The 17,739-nt window shown below is 55.2% G+C and overlaps 1 protein-coding gene across 3 annotated transcripts; it reads right to left on the bottom strand.

The window, feature by feature from the left end:
* Positions 1-340: 340 nt before the first annotated feature.
* Asb6 (ankyrin repeat and SOCS box containing 6) lies at positions 341-5,009 on the bottom strand. Of its 3 annotated transcripts, none has more exons than XM_020179801.2 (6): positions 4,771-5,009; positions 3,346-3,527; positions 2,650-2,756; positions 2,437-2,545; positions 1,920-2,006; positions 341-1,794 (listed from the first exon to the last, which is right to left on the bottom strand). In XM_020179801.2, the coding sequence occupies exons 1-6, from the start codon at positions 4,881-4,883 to the stop codon at positions 1,127-1,129; spliced, it is 1,266 nt and encodes a 421-aa protein (XP_020035390.1). In that variant the 5' UTR covers positions 4,884-5,009; the 3' UTR covers positions 341-1,126. The 3 variants fall into 3 exon arrangements, with proteins under 3 accessions (XP_020035390.1, XP_073909119.1, XP_073909120.1); XM_074053018.1 differs by lacking the exon at positions 4,771-5,009 and adding an exon at positions 4,214-4,262; XM_074053019.1 differs by lacking the exon at positions 2,437-2,545 and having other exon boundaries at positions 1,548-1,794.
* Between the last annotated feature and the right edge of the window lie 12,730 nt (positions 5,010-17,739).

Here is a 17,739-nt window from a genome sequence, read left to right as displayed (position 1 = left end):
GCGGGGAGCAAGGGCCAGGCTGGGGCAGATGTGGGCATCTGCACTGTTGGCCAGGTGCTGCCACTTACAGTAATGGGCAGTGTCCAATCTCTTCACCATATTTGGGGATTCCTCTTGGGCAGGCGTTTTCAAGTCAAAAATAAAGGAGAACCCCTATACTTTGAAGGCCCTAGCTAATCTGGAGTGGTGCGTTATGGGGACATGTGTCAGGTGACTTGAAAATTCCCCCAACTGCCACATCCTTTCAGGCCTCCCCCCTAGTGGCTATTGTGGGTCCTTTATCCTGAAGTGGGGAGGAGCAGGGCTGAAATGTTCTGCAAGCACCTTTAAGGCCAGGACAGCCAGTTTAATTTTTTAATATAAATAAATCGTTTAACCACCTCAGTCTGTTCTCAAAGGCATTTGCACAAGTCATAATGAGCAAAGCAGCTTGGAAGTAGCAAGGGCTCTGTATTGGGCAGTACAGCTGGCTTCTAGTCTTGGTGGCTTGCTCCAGACCCTTGGGACAGGACCATCCCTGGCTACACACTCAAGATTACTTTTTAGCAGAAGGCGTTTTCTCCAAGGCATGGGCTTGGCATGAGCACAGTTGCACCAGAGCCCAGCCCTGGTGCCTTGTGTGGGGCTGCAGGTGACCCAAGGCCTTCCATACCAGTAGAAAAGCCTGTGTCAGCCCTCAGTGCCTTCTCCCCCAGCTCAGCAGAAGCACTTTGTGAGTGACAATCTGGAATGGCAAAGTGGGTTGGGCCTCAGCTGAGCTACACATCACAGTGCACTTCTCTGGCCTCCCTCTTGAAGGCCCCGCTGCATCTCCCCACAGGACAAACCAGATGGTGCTGCCCTCCCCTGCAAATGCAGAGGGCATTCACCCCTAGTCTACCTTCACACTGGAGAATGTGCGCTGAAACTTGGGGATGCTGCTCAAGAGAAGGGGACAGTCTCCTTGGAAGACAGCCACAACCTTGACCTCCAGAATGGTCATAGCTTCGGGGTGTTACCTGAGGCTTTGTGCTCAGTATGGGGCAGGTCTTTGCCCAGATCAAAGGACCAGTCCAGAGGCTGTCACAGGTTCTAAGTCTGCCAACAGCTGGCTCCAGCTGCCTGGATTGTCCCTTCACAAGAGATGTCAACTGTCGTCTTCCTCTTTGCTGCTGTGTGCGCTGAGGAGGTACCACTTGAGCCTATCAGGCAAGGGCAAAGCTTTGACCTTTGCATCCACAGGCCACGGCTGCAGGTACAGCCGGATGGACACACGGCACAGGTGCTTGAGTGGTGGCGGGTAGCGCTCCAGCTGCTTCAGGGAGGAGTGCAGGGCCTGAATCTTTCCTGCCAGGTTGCCCACTGGGTGGATATCAAAGTTTGCGGGCAGCTGCAGCCTCTGGGAGTTGGTCACCATGAGATCCAGCACAGTCTCAGCTTTGCGCAGGAGCTCCCCGTGGCTCTCATCCTCTGCACAGCCTGGGTGGGAACAGAGCCTCTCAAAGATGAGGTGAAAGCCCGACCAGCAGGCCGCGCCATGCAGGGAGCAGTTGTAGGCAGCCCCAGACTCCAGCAGGAAGCGCAGGAGGGAGAAATGCAGCTTGAAGCTCTTCAGGCAGAGGTGCGTGAGGGACTCATGGGCTGGACATTCACTGGGGTCAGCCCCATGGGCCAGCAGCAGCTGCGTGACTTGGAAGCAGAAGCGGTTGATCATCTGGGCCTCCTCTTTGTCTCCGCCCACGGTCTCACCGAGCAGGAAAATGATGCAGGTAAACACGGTGTCTCCATCTTTGGTCGTGGCCTTGACATCTGCTCCTGGAAGAGACATTAGAACAGAAGGTGACAGGCAGCCTCCAACATTTGCCAAGTTAAGTTGAAGGGAGCAGAGGCCCACAGGAACTGCTGTGGGTGAAAGGACCAGGGACCACGCTGATCCTCACCTCCTTCCAGTAAAAGCCGAATGTTGTCAGTGTTATGGACCTGCACCCCATCACTGCTGGCCAAAGCGTGGAGCAGAGCAGTCTTCCCTAGGAGAGAGAGGAAGGGGTGGGAGGCTGTGATGTCAAGGCTGGAGAACACTCCAAGGTGGAGGCAGAATGGACACTCGGGATCAGAAGACTTGAAAACTCCCAGGGTTGAGGGGGACAGAGTGAGAACAGAAGATGAACAGAGCCAGCATTTTCCTGCACTAGAGATGCTCCCCAAGACCAAGATTAGGTCTCCCAACAGGAAGCCATCGCTCCTCAGAGGCTGGGTGCACTTACGCATTTCATCCTACTGGCAGCACTCTGGTGGCATGGGACAATGATCGCAGCCTCTCAAAAGCCCCTGGACGCAGTCAAGTCAGCAGACTCTACCTGTGCACCCAGCCATGCTGCAACATCAGCTGTGGCCAGCATCCAGCTGCTCATCCAGCTGTCCTCCCAGGCTGTCCTGCATTCCTACAGAGGCACTCACCATGCTTGTCAGCAGCGTTCACATCTGCGCCAAGGTCCAGGAGGCGCTGCAGGCAGGGCAGGCGCTCAGGCTCCTCGCTGGCCAGATCTAAGGGACTGCTCTCGTGGATCTGAGCCAAGACAGCACCAGCCATGTTGGCCTGAGGCGTGCAAGGCCACTCGGACCCTGTTGTACCTCCCTCTTACCCCCCTCCAGCAGGCTGCTGGCTCTTACCCGGTCCCTCCGGTTAATGTCAGCCCCATGGCGCACCAGCAGTTCTACCATGTCAGGCTGGTTTCGCAGGACAGCAATGTGTAGGGCAGTGTAGTAGGTGACAGGGTCTGAAGGCACAGGCAGCTTGGGTCAGTCCTGCATGGCATATTCTCAGAGGCCCAGGACCTGGCCTTTCGAGCCCAGCTTCAGCACTCCCATCTGAGGTGTCCAGACACCTCCAAAGGGCAGGGAAGACAGGCTGACACTACAGTCAGCCCTGACCCCCACTCACTTGCTAGCAGCCCTATTTGCCTTCTGCCTCCCCTGCTTTCCCAAGTGGAGGACAGGAAGGTGGCCCCTCAGGATCCTGGCACTTGTCAGCTAGAAGGTGAGCTGCCACCCAAGGTAGCTTATCTCTTTCCCCCTCTGTGGCTTTGGTGAAAATGCAGTATGGCTCCAAGCGGCAGAAAATCGCCTGCCCTTTGCTCTGGGCACAGTGCCAGCAGCCGCATTTCACCCTGATGGGAGTGGGATTAACCTGGGAGCTGGGCAAGTTTGCTAACTCAGTCATGTGGGAGAAGCAGCCACACGCTGTGGGCACAGATGTGCTAAAGCCACCTGAAAGCCCCTGGGGGTGCGAGGCCACTGACCCCTAAAAAACAGTAAAAGCAGAATCTGCCTCCTAGCCACCTCCAGCCCCTCTGGGCTCTAGCTGACCTTCAAAGTTGAGGTTGGCCCCATTCCGCAAGAGAACATCAGCTGCCCGGGTCAGCCCCAGCTCCGCCATCTTCAGGAGAGCATTGCTCACGCCTTCCTGGTAAAACGGAGAGTGCGCCTTCTTCTCCAGCAACTCGGTGAGGACAAGGATTCGGCTCTCCTCGCTGGCAACATAACTAGGCCTGGAGCAGCAAGAGGCAGAGGCTGAGGGTCAGAACCGGCCTGCCTGGGCACCCTGTGTGTGCAATGGCCTTTAGTGCCCTAACGTAACCACCCATGAAACGGCCCGGCCTATGGGGAGTCTTCCCGGAACAAGGTCTGAAATGGAGAAAAGGCCACTCCTCAGGCATACTGCGAAAGACCGGGGCCTGTCTGCAATTCTCTGCCATGCTGCTGGGAGCAGCTGGTCCCCTGCTCAGTCTCACCTGCAGGTGACACTGGGCAGAACCGTGAAGACCAGGAGCAGAAGCAGACCCTGCCGCTCCTTCCTCAGAAGGCGTCTGCACTCAAACACGCTGCCCTGTCTGAGCTGAAGATGCGAGGCCTCGGCCTCCTGGCCTGCACCACCTCTAGAGAGCTGCCATACTTTCCCTAAAAGCTCAGGCCTGGAGACAGCTCCAGGGCCTGCAAGTAGCCCTAGCAATGTCCCAAACTCCTTCGGAAGCCGCCAGCTCCCCTCTCCACCGGTGCTTCCTTCGCTCTCCACTAGTCTCACCCACAAGTCTCCTTCCAATGGCTGGTCCAAGATTTCGTCGCATCCCTCTGCTGACCCCCGCCCCGGAGGCGCTCCAGGCACCATGACACAAAACGCACATCTGTAGCACAGTCCCTGCAGGTGGCTGGGCTCCCCGATATGTAGTGCAGTCACCTTTTGCTGCGCGCGCCTCACCCCTCGGAGTCTGGGGGTTCAGCAAACCCTGCACTACATTTTCTGAGCAGGCCTCAAAGGAAACAGAAAGGATGCAGTGATAAGAAAGTGCTTTCCACCAAGATCGCCGGCGAGGCTGATAATCAAATGATCCCCCGTCCGCCCTTCCTCGCTCTTCCCCACACATGCCTCTCTCCGCGGCCCAAGCACCCGGAAGGCTGGGGCCCGGTTAGGCACACCGAGTAGGCCAGATGCCCAGCACAATGCACCGTGCACAGCGACCGCTCGCTTCCCAGCATCTTCCCCAGATTCACGCAGAGGCCTGCTCCGGCGACAGAAAATGCACTCAGCCGCCAAAGGCTCTTCTCCGCGCTGCTCTGTGGTCAGAACCGAGGCCCTAGCGGCACTGGCCTGCAGCGGCTTCCGCCCCGCTGCTCCGGCTCCCGCCGCAGTCTCCGCATCGGGAGGGGGAGGGGACCAGCCGCCCCGCCCAGCCCTGGCGGGCTCGGAGTGACCAAGTGGGACTCACAGCGCGCAGACAGGAGGGAGCGACTCACCCGTCCAGGGGCTCCTGCCGCTCGGGGTCCTGGATCCCCAGGGCGCCCAGGATGGCATCCACCAGCGGCTGGTACTCGAAGATGATCCTCCGGAAGCCGTGCAGGAACGGCATCGCGACGGCTGCGCGTCCCGCCGGGGCCGAGACGCGCTTCAGCGGCCGCGGGCCCCGCCCGGCTCTGCTGGCTCAGACCCCGCAACCCACCAGCTCTGCCGCCCAGGTCCCTGCTCCGCGCCGGAAGTAGCCTTGGCACTCACACTTCCGGTCCGCGCCGGCTCTGGGGCGCGCTTGTGCGGCCACAGCGCCCCCTGCCGCCTCGGAGGACCGCGGGGGCGCCGGGGAGAGTCACCCAGGCGGATCTTCTGGTGTCCCTCCCGGAGCGGCTCCGCCCAGCCGAGCATCGCGCCGCGGCCCGCCGACCCCGCCCCGCCCTGCGATCCCGAGCGCGGCCGCTGGGCGCCGTCCGAGCTCCGCCACAGCGCGCGGTGCGGCCACTGCCCAGCTCCCCGAGGGGAGGCGACGTGGGCCCCGCTCTCGCCGCCTAGCCCGGCTCTGGCCTCTTCCCCAGGACGGGCTGCGGCCATTTCTGTCCCCACCGGCATGCCGAGTGGCTGATGAGGACCCTGGGCCCACCTACTCCCACGGGCGGTAGGCACCGTCCCTTACTCTCTGTCCCGTGGCTCCTGGGCGGGCAGCCCGCTTCGTCCACTTCTCGCCTTGATGGACTCAATGAACCCACACTTCGTCTGTAAATTGGGGATAACCGTGCCCGCCTGAGATCCTGGGCCAGGGTTCCTGAGTTAGGAGAAGGAGCGCCCGTGTGGGCCCGGGCATCGCCCCAGACCAGTGTCTGAGCCTTGCGTCCGCAGCGGAGCCCCGAAGTTTTCATGACCCTGGAAAGCCGGCTGTGAAGGGGCCTTGGCGCTCCAGCGTTGCCATCCCAGCCGTGGTCCTCAGTACCTCCGGTCTGCGGACCTGGAGTCTCCCGGGTTTCAGAGGATAACGCCTGCCCAACCCCGAAACAAGCTTTAAAGGAGCGTTCCGAACGGCCCAATTTGTCTATGATTAAACACTGAATAACATACAGAAAACAACCCCAAAGCATGACAAGGTCGGGCTCTGGGAACCCCACAGGCCGGAGTATGCAGTAGGGGCCGGATAATTGCTCACTATTCCTATAAACAAAGGTGTGCAGATCAGACTCTGTGCCATCAGGCAGTCAAATGCCTCATTTTGCAGAAAGGAGGGATAAGGTGGGCTGCCAGATGAAGCCCCTTCAGGGCGATCTCAGCATGGGCTTCCCAAAACCAGCTACAGGCCACAAGGTCCACCTTGGTTCTGGCCCCAGGAAGAAACGCCCTGAATGACATTGGGACATTTTGCCCACAGAGGAAGGGAAATGTCCAGGTTGTCTTGTAAATCAGAAGGGCCTGAGTTCCCACCTGTGGCAATGACCATGTGGATGGGGCCCCTGCTCTGGGTGTGCCTCAGTCTCCCCAGGTATTACCTTGGGGGTTTGGAAAAACTTGCTCCTGATTTACCCTTCCAGACACCCCACCCCCTCAACATGGCAAGTTCCTGGATGGTGCAGTCCCCTTACAGGCATCCCAGGGGCGGCACATTCCCTCTATCATTGGGCTCCATCAGGCGGTTAAGAAGACTGAGGCCTGATCTACCCAAGGGCACTCAGCATCTAGCTGGGAGTCTGGGGCAGAGCTGGGTGGGGAAGCCTGCATTGTACCTTGCTTCACCCACTTCTCCTGTGGCTATAGCAACCAAGTGCTATTGTCCCTAGTTTCCACGGGGAATGGGTTCCAGGACCCACAGGAGAGCCCACGGTTGCACAAGTCCCTTGCATCGGATAGCATATAGCTTTGGCAAAGAACCTGTGCGTATCCTCCGCGGGCTTTAGCTCATCTCTAGGGGATTTACGGTACCTGAGGCTGTGGCAGTGCTACGTGAATAGCAGTTATACCGTATTGTTTCAGGGAAAATGACAAGAAAAAACCTTATGAGTTCTATACAGACACAATTTTCCCCCAAATATTTCATGCTGCAGTTGGTTGAATCTGTGGATGGACCCGGGGATATTGAGGGCCAAACGTATGACAGACTTGATGTTTTATGACAATAGAAATTTATCCTCTCACAGTTCTGGGGCATAGAAGTTCAAATTCAAGGTGTCGGCAGCCACACTCCCTAAAGAAGGCTCCAGAGAAGTTCCCATTTCTGCCTTTTCCAGCCACAGCCACTGTCAGCTGGTGGCAGCATGGGTCCTGTCACTGCCCACCTCTCAGTCTTCACACTGCCCCTCTCTGGGCCTGTGTCCTGGTTCAACCTGCCCCTCCCTTTCTAAATGACACCAGTCATTGGATTCGGAGGCCACCCTAATCCAGCGCGACCTCATCATAACCCTTTTTCCAAGTAAGGTCATAGGTCCCCAGGTTAGGACTTGAACATAACGCTTTAAAGGACGGATACAACGAATCCTACTGGGCCTACCTGGGCCTCAGTTTCCTCAGCTATAACTCGAGGGCCCTCCCAGCTCAGACATTGGATCCAATGAAGAACATTCCAGTGGCCAGCAGAGAGGGGCGAGGGGTGACACTTAGAGTGACAATAGCAAGAATTAACTTTGATTTATGGAGTCCTTTCTATGTGCCAGTAAATATCAACGTACCGACTACTGTGGTGTCCTTTTAAGCAGATGAGACTATAACCCATTTCACAAGCAAGAAAACTGCAGCTCAGAGAGGTTTGGGGACCCACCCAACGTTGCACAGCTGGGTTCAGACTCCAACCTGGTTTATGTCACCTATTTATACATCTGGTCTTGGGGACTGGGGCACCCTCCCAGCTCCTCTGGCTCTGGGCTGGAGAGGGTCTGCATATGCAGAAGGGAGGGGCTGACCTCTGCCCTCTCCCAGCCCTTGGGCACCACGCTGTGGAGCCAGGACCTCTGGCTGGCTGTCGTCCAGGCTCCTATCTTTAGAAAGCTCTACACCCCTTGACCTCCCTCCTGTCAGCAAGGGCAACCTTATTTCCTCCATCTGCCTCCCATTAAGGCTCTGTCTGTCACTCAGAGTCTTAATGGGCTCTGACCCTTTTCTTTCCTTGCCACTGCCCCTCACTGCCTGGCCAGCCAGCCCGAGTGTTCTCCAGCTGAATAGGGAACCTGGGGACAAATGCCCAGAGCTCAGATCCTGGTAAGGTCTTGTGCCTTAGTCCTACTCCACAGGGGGGTTTAGGAGTCACTCTGACTAGCCAATGTAGAGAGAGGGATAACCTTAATATATAAAGAACTGTCAAAAACCAATAACAAGAAGACAAAAATGTGGCCCAAATAATGTATTCACATGTAAATAAATGTAAAAATGATAAAATAAAATTAAAAAGAAAAGACAAAAACACCATTGGCAACATGGTCAAAGGACATGCACAGGTGAATCACAAAAGATGAAAAACTGTCAACAAACATAAGTAGAGCTGACCAGCCTGCCTCTGTAGCTGTCCGACAATGGTAACAGCTAACAAACAGGACTTAGCATGCCTGAGACCTGTCTACAGCCATTTGGTGAAGCATATTTCAGAATAGTGGGTACTGTATGATCCCATTTAGGGGAATGTGTGTGTGTGTGTGTTTGTGTGTGTGCAGGCGTGGTCTGTGTGCACCAAACCCTCCCAGGGATCATTCTTGATGGCCCCACACCAAGCTATTAATGGTTGTTATTTCTGAGAAGTTTGCTTTGCTTTGCTTTTTTACTTTTTGTGGTACTGGGGTTTGAACTCAGGGCCTACACCTTGAGCCTCTCTGCCAGCCCATTTTTGTGATGGGTTTTTTTCGAGTTAGGGTCTCGTGAACTATTTGCCTGGGCTGGCTTCAAACTGTGATCCTTCTGATCTCTGCCTCCTGAGTAGCTGGGATTACAGGAGTGCACCACCGGCATGGGAGATTTTCTTTGTGCTTCTGTTTTTTCTAACTTTTCTTGAATGAGTATGTCTTAACCTGACACTCGAAACCCTACATAAGCCTGGAGCATGAGGCCCTGAGCCAAACCCCAGAGCCGCCAAAAAGAAAGAAACCTTACATAAGCCCAAGGCTGAGAACCAACCCTGACGCTCCACCCACACTCACTGTTGAAGGGGGCCAAGAGGTATCCCCATGGCCTTTCTCCCCGTCCTGAACTCCAGTTAGTGTCCCCGGTCCCCTTGCAGGTTACTTCCCTGTCTCTCAGGGAGAGTGGCCCAAGGGGCTGCAAGCACTTTCTGCTCCTGTTTTCCTGGGCTTCTGGGGACCTGGGACCTCACCTCACCTGGGAGCCCTCCAGGCTGGATTGAGTCATAGTTCACTTCCCTCCCCAGAGGCAGGGGCTCCTAGGGCTTCCACAATCCCCACCTGCGGGGGGAGGGTCACCCACAGCCACCATGGCCTTTGCCTAAAGGTGTCCTGTTGCCCTGAACTACAGTGGAAGCTCAGCTCACATCTTATTGACTCCTCTTGACACCCAGAAATAAGGAACAGCAGGACCTGTGTCACAGCGCAGGAGACAGAAGTTCAGACAGAGGTACCATGCCAGAGTCAGCAGGCCAGCAAGCCAGGATTCAGACCTGGAGTCTGTCTCTGACCTCCCTAGAGGCCAACCTAGGAGGCCGCCACCACCCAGCCTGCCTTCATCCCTCCGTCCTCTTGTCTGTCTCTCACACAGGAACACACAAACCCAGGTTCACAAACCCTCTCACCCTTGCTCCTAAACACGAGCGCTGTCACTGCACACAAGCATTCCCACTCAGATGCCGCCCTGGTCACTCACACCCTCACAAACACGAGCACCCCCACACTGCACACACCGACCCACTTGCTCAGACATGCAAGCACACAGGATTCTCTCTCTCTTTTCTTGCTTTCAATTTGGTGGCCTTTCTATCACATGAGATAGTTGGACAATGTAGCGCCACACCACACAGGACTACTTCTCTCTCCCTGCTGTGGACAGGTCCAGCTCAGCCCCTGGGCGGGTCCAGGGTGCCGAGGTGCAGAGCAGACCAGCTGGGCACATATCTGAAGTGGGGTCACGAGCTACTGCCCTCCTGTCTGCATTTCTTTGGCCTCCAACCCCCCTTCCTTTCCCTTCCTCCTCCCCTCACACCCTGACCACTGACCTCACTAACCAAAAGGTCCAGCTTACTTAGAGTCTTCATGCTGAATAGACAGATCCCCAATTCTATCTCCCTCTGTGGGCTCAAGGGGGAAACTGAGGCATTAGGAGCTGGGTGGCAGGGAGAGGCCTCTAGGGGCTTCTGTCCTCACAGTAGCCACCCTGCCTTCTGTCTCCAGCAGTCCTTCTGGCCAGAGCCCCCCCTCCAAGGGCAGCCCTCTAGTCTAGCCCCAGCTGCCCTCCCTGCCTGTGGTCCTTGGTGCTGGGTTGGGCACCGGGCTATGGAAGCCACTACCCAGGGAGCAGCTTGGAGCCTGGGAAGATGTTGTGACACCTGGCACCTCCCATTCTCTGCCACCCCCTAGTGTACATGTCACTCCCAGGCAAGGTGAGGCCCCAGGTCCCCAAAAGCCCAGGAAAATAGGAGAAGAAAGTCTTTGGAGCCCCTCAGGCCACTCACCCTGAGAGACAGGAGGGAGTCTGGGCCCAGGCCCTCAGTCAGCCTCACAGGCCATATGTACAAAAATGGGGTGGGCTGAGGGTGGCCTAGCTTCTCTCCCACTCAGAGACCAGGGATCCTTCTGAGAGGATCCTGCCTAGGACCCCAATCCCCACATGGGGGAAAAAACCCAAGAAACATGGTGCCACTGTCCTGGGAGAGCTTTGCTTTCCAAAGCTGGGCAGCCTGCCTCTGCCTCTCCCAACCCGGCAAGCGGATCTAACCCTGTCCCAGGCCTTTTCCCTCTCTGGGCTTTAGCCATCTTGACAAGCAAAGTGGGGGAAGGTGCCCACAAAGCCCGGGCCTTCCCCAACTTCTAACTGGTGAGTGGGCCCTGAGTCCAGGACTCAGAAATTCCCAATCCCAGACACCCATGCTGGCGCCCACTTGGCCTCAGGCCTTGGCGGGCCAGCTCTGGGGACAGAGCTCAGGGGAGGGGCCCTCTGGGAGCCTTTGCCATGGCAGCCCAGCCCAGCCAGCTTCTGCCAAGAGCCAGTCAGGAGGACTCAGCCCTGTGGGGAGGGGGAGGACAGAGGCGGGGGACCCAGATCCTTTGTGCTCCTGGGAAGCCTCCTCGAAACCCTCTGTCCCTGCTGGGCAAGACTGCTGGCAGGGCAGGAAGAAGCTGCCGGCCGGCCATCCGTCAGGGAGACAGAGTGGGCTGAGTGGCCGCCCGAGGAGGGAGCGGGAAATCTGATCATTAAGAGCCCCTCCTGGCTGTCTGGGGAACTTAATTAAATTGCTGGAGAGGCTGGGAGAGGAGCCACATCTGGAACCAATATGCGGGCTTTGCTATTTTCCTTCTCTCTCTCCCAGCTCGCTGCTGCAACAGGGAATATGGCAGAGCCGGGGAGAACAGGCTCCCTGGAGATGGGATTCCTGGCAGTTGAAAAGGAGAGAGACAAGGCAGGCAGGGACTGAAACCCAACCCCAGCGTGACACTGTGATGGAGACACAGACAGAGGCCAGGGAACAGAGACCCACAGTGGCAGAGACAGATAGGGCCGCCAGGCCAGGGTTGGTTGTGGCTGAGAGGCACAGGTCCATTTTACACATGGAAAGATTGAGACCCAGAGCATTCTAGGGCCAACAGCTCCTCAGGAAGGCAGACCTGAGCACCTGAACTGCTCCGTATGCGGGGAACCCTTCCGACACCCTTGGGTATGTATTCTGTTCCTCCATTTATAGCCACAAGAGGGAGGGACCTGCCCAAGACCACAGAGCACTGGTGGCAGAGTGGAATCTGGTCTAAGCCTGTCTGGATTTGGATGCTATCTAGATGAGCTGCCATGGTCACTTTGACTGGAATGACTTCACAGCTATTCACACTCACTGGTGCCAGGCACTGTGCTAGGCTCTGGGAGGGCCAGGACAAGCTGATTCCACACCAGCAGTGGCGGAAGTTGAAGTGGGTCCTGCACTAGTCAGGAGATGATGGGGAGAGGAGGTGGGCAGAGGCGATGGGGTCTCTCTTGGCTCCTGTGGAGCAGAGACCCTCCATGGCAGGCCATTTCTGGGATGGATGGATGGTTGCCGGGCCTTGACCCACAAGGTCAAGACATGAGATGTTGGCCTAGAACTCTTCCTGTCAGTTCCTTGCCTTGATCTTATCCTGGCTCCAAGCTTCCTGATTCCCTCCCAGGTCCCAGACCCACAGGCTCAAGCCAGCAGCCCCAGTCCTGGGGGAGGCAATTCTCTCCGCCCCCCCCCCCCAAGCTAACAACTCCTTCGACAGTCCAGTCCCTTCCCGTGGGACCTGCTTCAAAGTGGCTTTGCATCTGAAGAGGTCTTCTCCCAAAGGGGCACCTGTCCTGGACAGCTGGGGGCCCTACTGTGCCCCTGCTCTGCCAGGCATGCTGAACTCCAGCCCTGCCACTCTACCTGGTTCCCGATGTGGCCCCAGCCCACCCCATAGTGGGCAGAGAAAGGAATGGCTGTCCCATGACCTTGGTGCATACAGAGCAGTTGGGTTTTTTTTTTTTTTTTTTTTTTGGCAGTACTGGGATTTGAGGCTTTCTACTACTTGAGCCATGCCTTCAACCCCAGAGCAGTTTAAAAATGTATTTTGAACTCTGGTATGGAGGGGAAAGTGAGGCACAGTGAGACAAAAACAAAAACAAAAAGCTGCCAGCGGCTGCAGCTGGTGAGGCAGGCGCTTCCACACGAGGCCTCCTGCCTTGCCTCCCTAGATCCCGCCATGTTTTGCCTGCTGAATGTGGCTTGTCCTTCGATGGGGTCTTGTTGCCCCTTCTCCAAGGAAGTCCTCCCTTATTCACGGGCTCCAATCTTCTCACTCCTTATTCTGTCAGTATCGGCTTAGCGACTTCACTGCCATCTGCTCCCATTCTGTCCCCAGTGCCCAGCCTGGGTCCTGTGCAGTGAGTACACTCAGCAAACCCCTGTTGACAGAGTCACTAAGTCCTGGATTTGATGCAGCTTCCTGGGGAAAAAGGAGAAACAGACAAGGTCATGCCCACGTGCTCTGCTCCAGGTCCCGGTTTAGTGGATGTGCACCACAGGCCAGAGACCAGGCAGACAGAGACGTACACAGCAGGCCTCCGGGGGCCCTGTGCACCCTAATCCTGTAATCCCCATTTACCAAGTGAAGAAGGTTTGGAGAATCTGGGTAACTGGCCCATAGTTGCCAGGCATCAAGGAGTCCAAAGCAGAACTCGAACTCAGATCTGAGAGGGCAGAGCCACGGGCACAACCATAAAGCCAAACCTCCTCCTGGGGCAAGGAGAGGGCCCCGAAGAGTCCAGGGAACCAGGATTGAGCAGTGGAGCCAGGTGGGGTAGGCAGGGAGGGTGAGGACCTGAAGGAGGGAGCCATACTAAGATGTGAGTGATCAGCCGAGGCAGGGGTGGGGAGGGCACAAGATGCAGTCATCAAAGCTGCACTGAGGTCCCCAGGAGGTACAGGGGAGACCTGTGACAGCGAGAGCCAGCCCGACTGACTGCGGGGGCCAACGCTAATCCAAAACAAATGAAGAGGGAGACCCCGTCCCAGTCGGAGAGCCTGACAAGGTGATGATGGACGGATTTTTAAATAAATGTATCTCATTAGGGGATGCGTTGTCTGGGAGAAAAATGATGTCCTCCCTCCCCCACATCACCTCCTGCTTCCAGAAAAAAAAAAGAAAGAAAGGGAAAAATACCCAATGCTACAGCTAAAAAGGAAATTGCATAAATACAGATTGTTTTATTTAAAAAACCTTGACCTCGACTTCAAAAAAAAGTCATTAGGCATTCCCCTTCTCAGAGGCCACCAGAGCGCTTACTTACGGGAGGCCAGCTCATTTCTCAATGACTTCCGCGCCTGCCGGGGAGGGTGGGACCAGCAGCAGCCGTCAAGGCTCCCCGCAGAAAGGCGTGTAAATCTTTGCACGTCTAAAGAAACTTTAGCAGACCCGTAAGTCTGAGGAAAAGAGACCACCCCCCCTTCCTCCTTTTTTCCGTTTTTTTCCCCCTTTGGAACTCTGATCTCTTTGATCGCAAAAATGATCATATTTCACCCCAAAATATCAGCAATCAGCGAACTGAGGAAGTGAGCGCCCACAGGGAGTTTTGCCGTCAGTTAGAGCCTTGGTTTAACTGTTTAGCACTTGCTGCATCGGGCGGGCTGTGACGCACCCTCCTGGCGAGGGCTCAAGAGTCAGTTATAAATAATAACTATTACATCCCCAATTAAGCCGGCGAGCTGAGTCTGGTCCGCATCCTTCTGGCCTCTGCACCTGGTCTGTGAGCAGTGGAGGTAAAGGCCTCTGCCCAGCCATCACAGCACGAAGTCCTGGGGCCCAGAATGGGAGCAGGGCAGGGCCCAAGGGTCTGGAAGCATTGGGAAGGCCCTGGCCTCCTCTAGGCTTCCTTCCCTGGACCCTGGGGAAGCAGGGCAGGCGGGCAGTTTGTCAGGAGAGCCCAAGAACTGAGGTGGGGGGGTTCCCAGGTTTGGGGAGTACTTTCTCTTCTGAGCCTGAGTTTCTCCACCTGTGACTGGAGAGAGTTCTCCATGGACGGGTGCCCTGGAGTGGTGTCTGTCCCACGAGCACCATGGAAGACGTCTTTGCTGGAACAGAACTGCTGAGCCCCTCTGAGCTTGGCCCCTGGGCTCAGGCTGCCCCTGTCTGACTTCGGCATGCCCTTGGGTATTCCACCAGGGCATGGCTCGGTGCTCACCTGGATGCCTCAGTATGCAGTGGGTGCTCAATAAATCATTGTGCAATGGTCATTCAGGGTCTTTTCCCATTGGAAGGTGAGGGGCTGTCACCCAGGGTCTAGAACCCAGCATGGGCACCAAGCTCTGTCCCCCGGAACCCTGTACCAAGGAGAGACTTGACCCAGGTCCAAGCCTTCCTCAGCCCTGCGGGGGTCCTCAGGAGCCGGACCTGCCTCCTTGTCACCCTGGCAGTGGTGGCCTGCCAAACTGGCCAGGCATCTCCTGCCATTGGGCGATGCGGATTCTGGCTCCCAGCCTGCCAGTCCCCCGGCCATCTCTCTCTATCACCATGTATGGAGGCCGACCTCATACCAGCTTCTCCCTTTCTCCCTGTAAGAGAGGAAAGAACACAACCTGCGATCACACAGCAACTACACAGCAGGGTCAGCCTACAGGTGGCCTTCCCACTCAGGACAGGTTCTCCCTGCTATCATGGCTTTATCAACCTTCAAGTCACACCTGGACAGATAGAATTACTGTGATTAGGTCATACATTGGCTTTGGGTTTCCTGGTAGCCAAGCCAAAAAAGGCAATGGGCTTCATGACTTGGTCCTTTTTTTTTTTAAGAGAATAATTCTTCAAGAGGAAAAGATAACTTTTTAGCCTGAAACTTTCATGGTGGCATGATGACATGGTGCTCATGGAGATGCACACTAAAGCTCTCTGAGCCTCAGTTTACCTTCTGTGCATGAGAGTTGTGAGAGGGCTGCCTGGCTTTAATAAGGTTCAGTAAGTGTGAGCCCTGCCACGCTGCAGCTCAGCTTCATTTTTGAAGCTGCAGGTAGGTCAGAAGCATCTTCCCAAAGGGCACAGTTGTCCCCTAGTATCACAGGGGATGGTTTCAGGACCCCATGGAGACCAAAACCTCAGATGCTCAAGTCCCTTGCATAAATGCATAGTATTTTGGAGGAAGGGTGGTACTGGGGTTCAAACTCAGGGCCTCACGCTTGCTAGGCAGGTGCTCTACTGCTTGAGCCACTCTGCCAGTTCTTTTTTGTGAAAGTTTTTTTTCCAGATAGGGTCTCAAGAACTATTTGCCCGGCTGGCTTCGAATAGCACAGCGATCCTCCTAATCTCTGCCTCCTGAGTAAATAGGATTACAGGCATGAGCCACTGGTGCCAGCTTAAAAAACTATTTTTGATCCTAGGTTGGTTTAATCTAGGGATGAGGAACCCGTGCATCTGGAGGGCAGACTGTGTCAGGCTTTGGCCCTGGCCGAGAATTGAGACCCAGTCTACACAGGGGATCCCATCCAGGAGATGGTCAGGAAGGAAACTAAGGCTTGGAAAGTTCGAGCAGTGAGCTGAGGGACAGCCAGCTTCCCTGCCCCTAGGGCTCAGCTCCAGGTCCCTCAGGTATGGGATGACAAGGGCACCCCGCTGTGATGGCAGCCTGACACAATATTTACAAAGCACTGTGATCTGTCACAGTCACTCCTGGTCACACCTGAGTCCCATGGGCCTGAAGCGTTTATGACTCCCAGGACTTCTCCCGTGAGCTCCCTGCTCAGGTGTCTTCTGCCCACCAGGCTCTCAGATGAACAGAGCTGCAGGACATTACTTGTCCTCTGTTTTCCCATCTGTGAAATGGGTCTGGTCCTTGACTGATTGATGATCAAGTTTCTTGCAGAGCAGTTGTGGTGGCTAAAGACTGACAGAAATGTAGCTCAATCTGATTGCAGATCAGTGACTATGAACAGACAGGTCATCAATGAGAAGCACAAGTGCCATTAAATACTAATGATAGTTGCCACCGGGTGCCAGTGGCTCACTGTAATCCTAGCTACTCAAGAGGCAGAGATCAGGAGGATCAAGTTTCAAAGCCAACCCCGGCAAATAGTTTCTGTGAGACCCTACCTCAAAAAACCCAACACAAAAAAGGACTGGTGGAGTGGATCTAATGGTACAGCACCTGCCTAGCAAGCCTGAGGTCCTGAGTTCAGACCCCAGTGCCAGCAAAAAAAAAAAAAAGATATTTGCCTTCATCAACAATTCAAGATATGCAGATTAAAGCAAAAATGCCTTTTGAAATGTGATTATTATTATTTGCAAGTTATTATAATTGCTCGTGCTAGCAATGAATCAGGGAACGCCAGTGGTAAGAAGATACAAAGTTCTTGGGGGTGATGTTATCAAAAGTCTTAATTTTTGCAGAATCTTTGACTCAGTGAGTGAATTTTCTATTTGTTGTTATAACAACTTCCCACACACTTTTTTTTTTCTTTCTAGTGCTTGAGATTAAACTCAGGGCCTTGCATGGGCAAGGCAAGCGCTCCATCACCAAGCTACACCCCCAGCCCACACCTATGTTAAAACAACATACATGGCCAGTGACTCACACCTGTAATCCTAGCTACTCAGGAGGCAGAGATCAGGAGAATTGCAGTTCAAAGCAGCCTGGGCAAACAGTTCTGAGAGACCCTAACTTGAAAAAACCCATCACAAAAAAGGGCTGGTGGAGTGGCTCAAGGTGAAGGCCCTGAGTTCAAACTCCAGTACTGCAAAGAAAGAAAAAGAAGAAAAGTTAACATTTTTTTCTTATACCATGAGGTCTCGAGGTGAGGGAAAATAAGCATTTTCACATAAGGTGAGGTCCAGGACCCAGCCTCCAACGGAGTCACCAACTCCCCGTTGGCTTGTTTTCCATGGGCTCCTGGACAGCAGGGACCCGCTTGCTTCCTTTAGCCTTCCCACCCTTCTGCCACAGGCATGCATAGGTCAGTAGCTACTAGTTAAACTGAGGTTCAAACCAGGGTCCTGCTTGCCCTTCAAGCCCTACTCTGGGTCACAATCTTAGATTCATCTGAGCCACAGAGAAATTATTTTATAGCTACATCCCTTCTGGGTCACAAATCCCTGGGTTCTGCCCTCCCTGGGGTAAAGTCTTGTTCTCGGCTGTATTTTCAGGCTGAAACTCTCCTTGCCTGTCTCTTCCATCTTGTAAGGCCCAGCCTTCCTCCCAGGACCGACAAGGTCGGTAACAACTCAGTGCCAGCACCGTTCAGACTGAATCCTTTATTACAGATGGTGGCGCTGAGCCTGGAAGGAGAGCAAGTGACTCGCCCGAGGCCACAGCTCTTCAGCGGTGCTGAACTGACT

Source organism: Castor canadensis, chromosome 13, assembly GCF_047511655.1.
Source record: "Castor canadensis chromosome 13, mCasCan1.hap1v2, whole genome shotgun sequence".
In the NCBI taxonomy this organism is placed as follows: domain Eukaryota; kingdom Metazoa; phylum Chordata; class Mammalia; order Rodentia; family Castoridae; genus Castor; species Castor canadensis.
The sequence above is the reverse complement of the archived record's forward strand: the minus strand, read 5'-3'. Positions and strand labels throughout refer to the sequence as shown.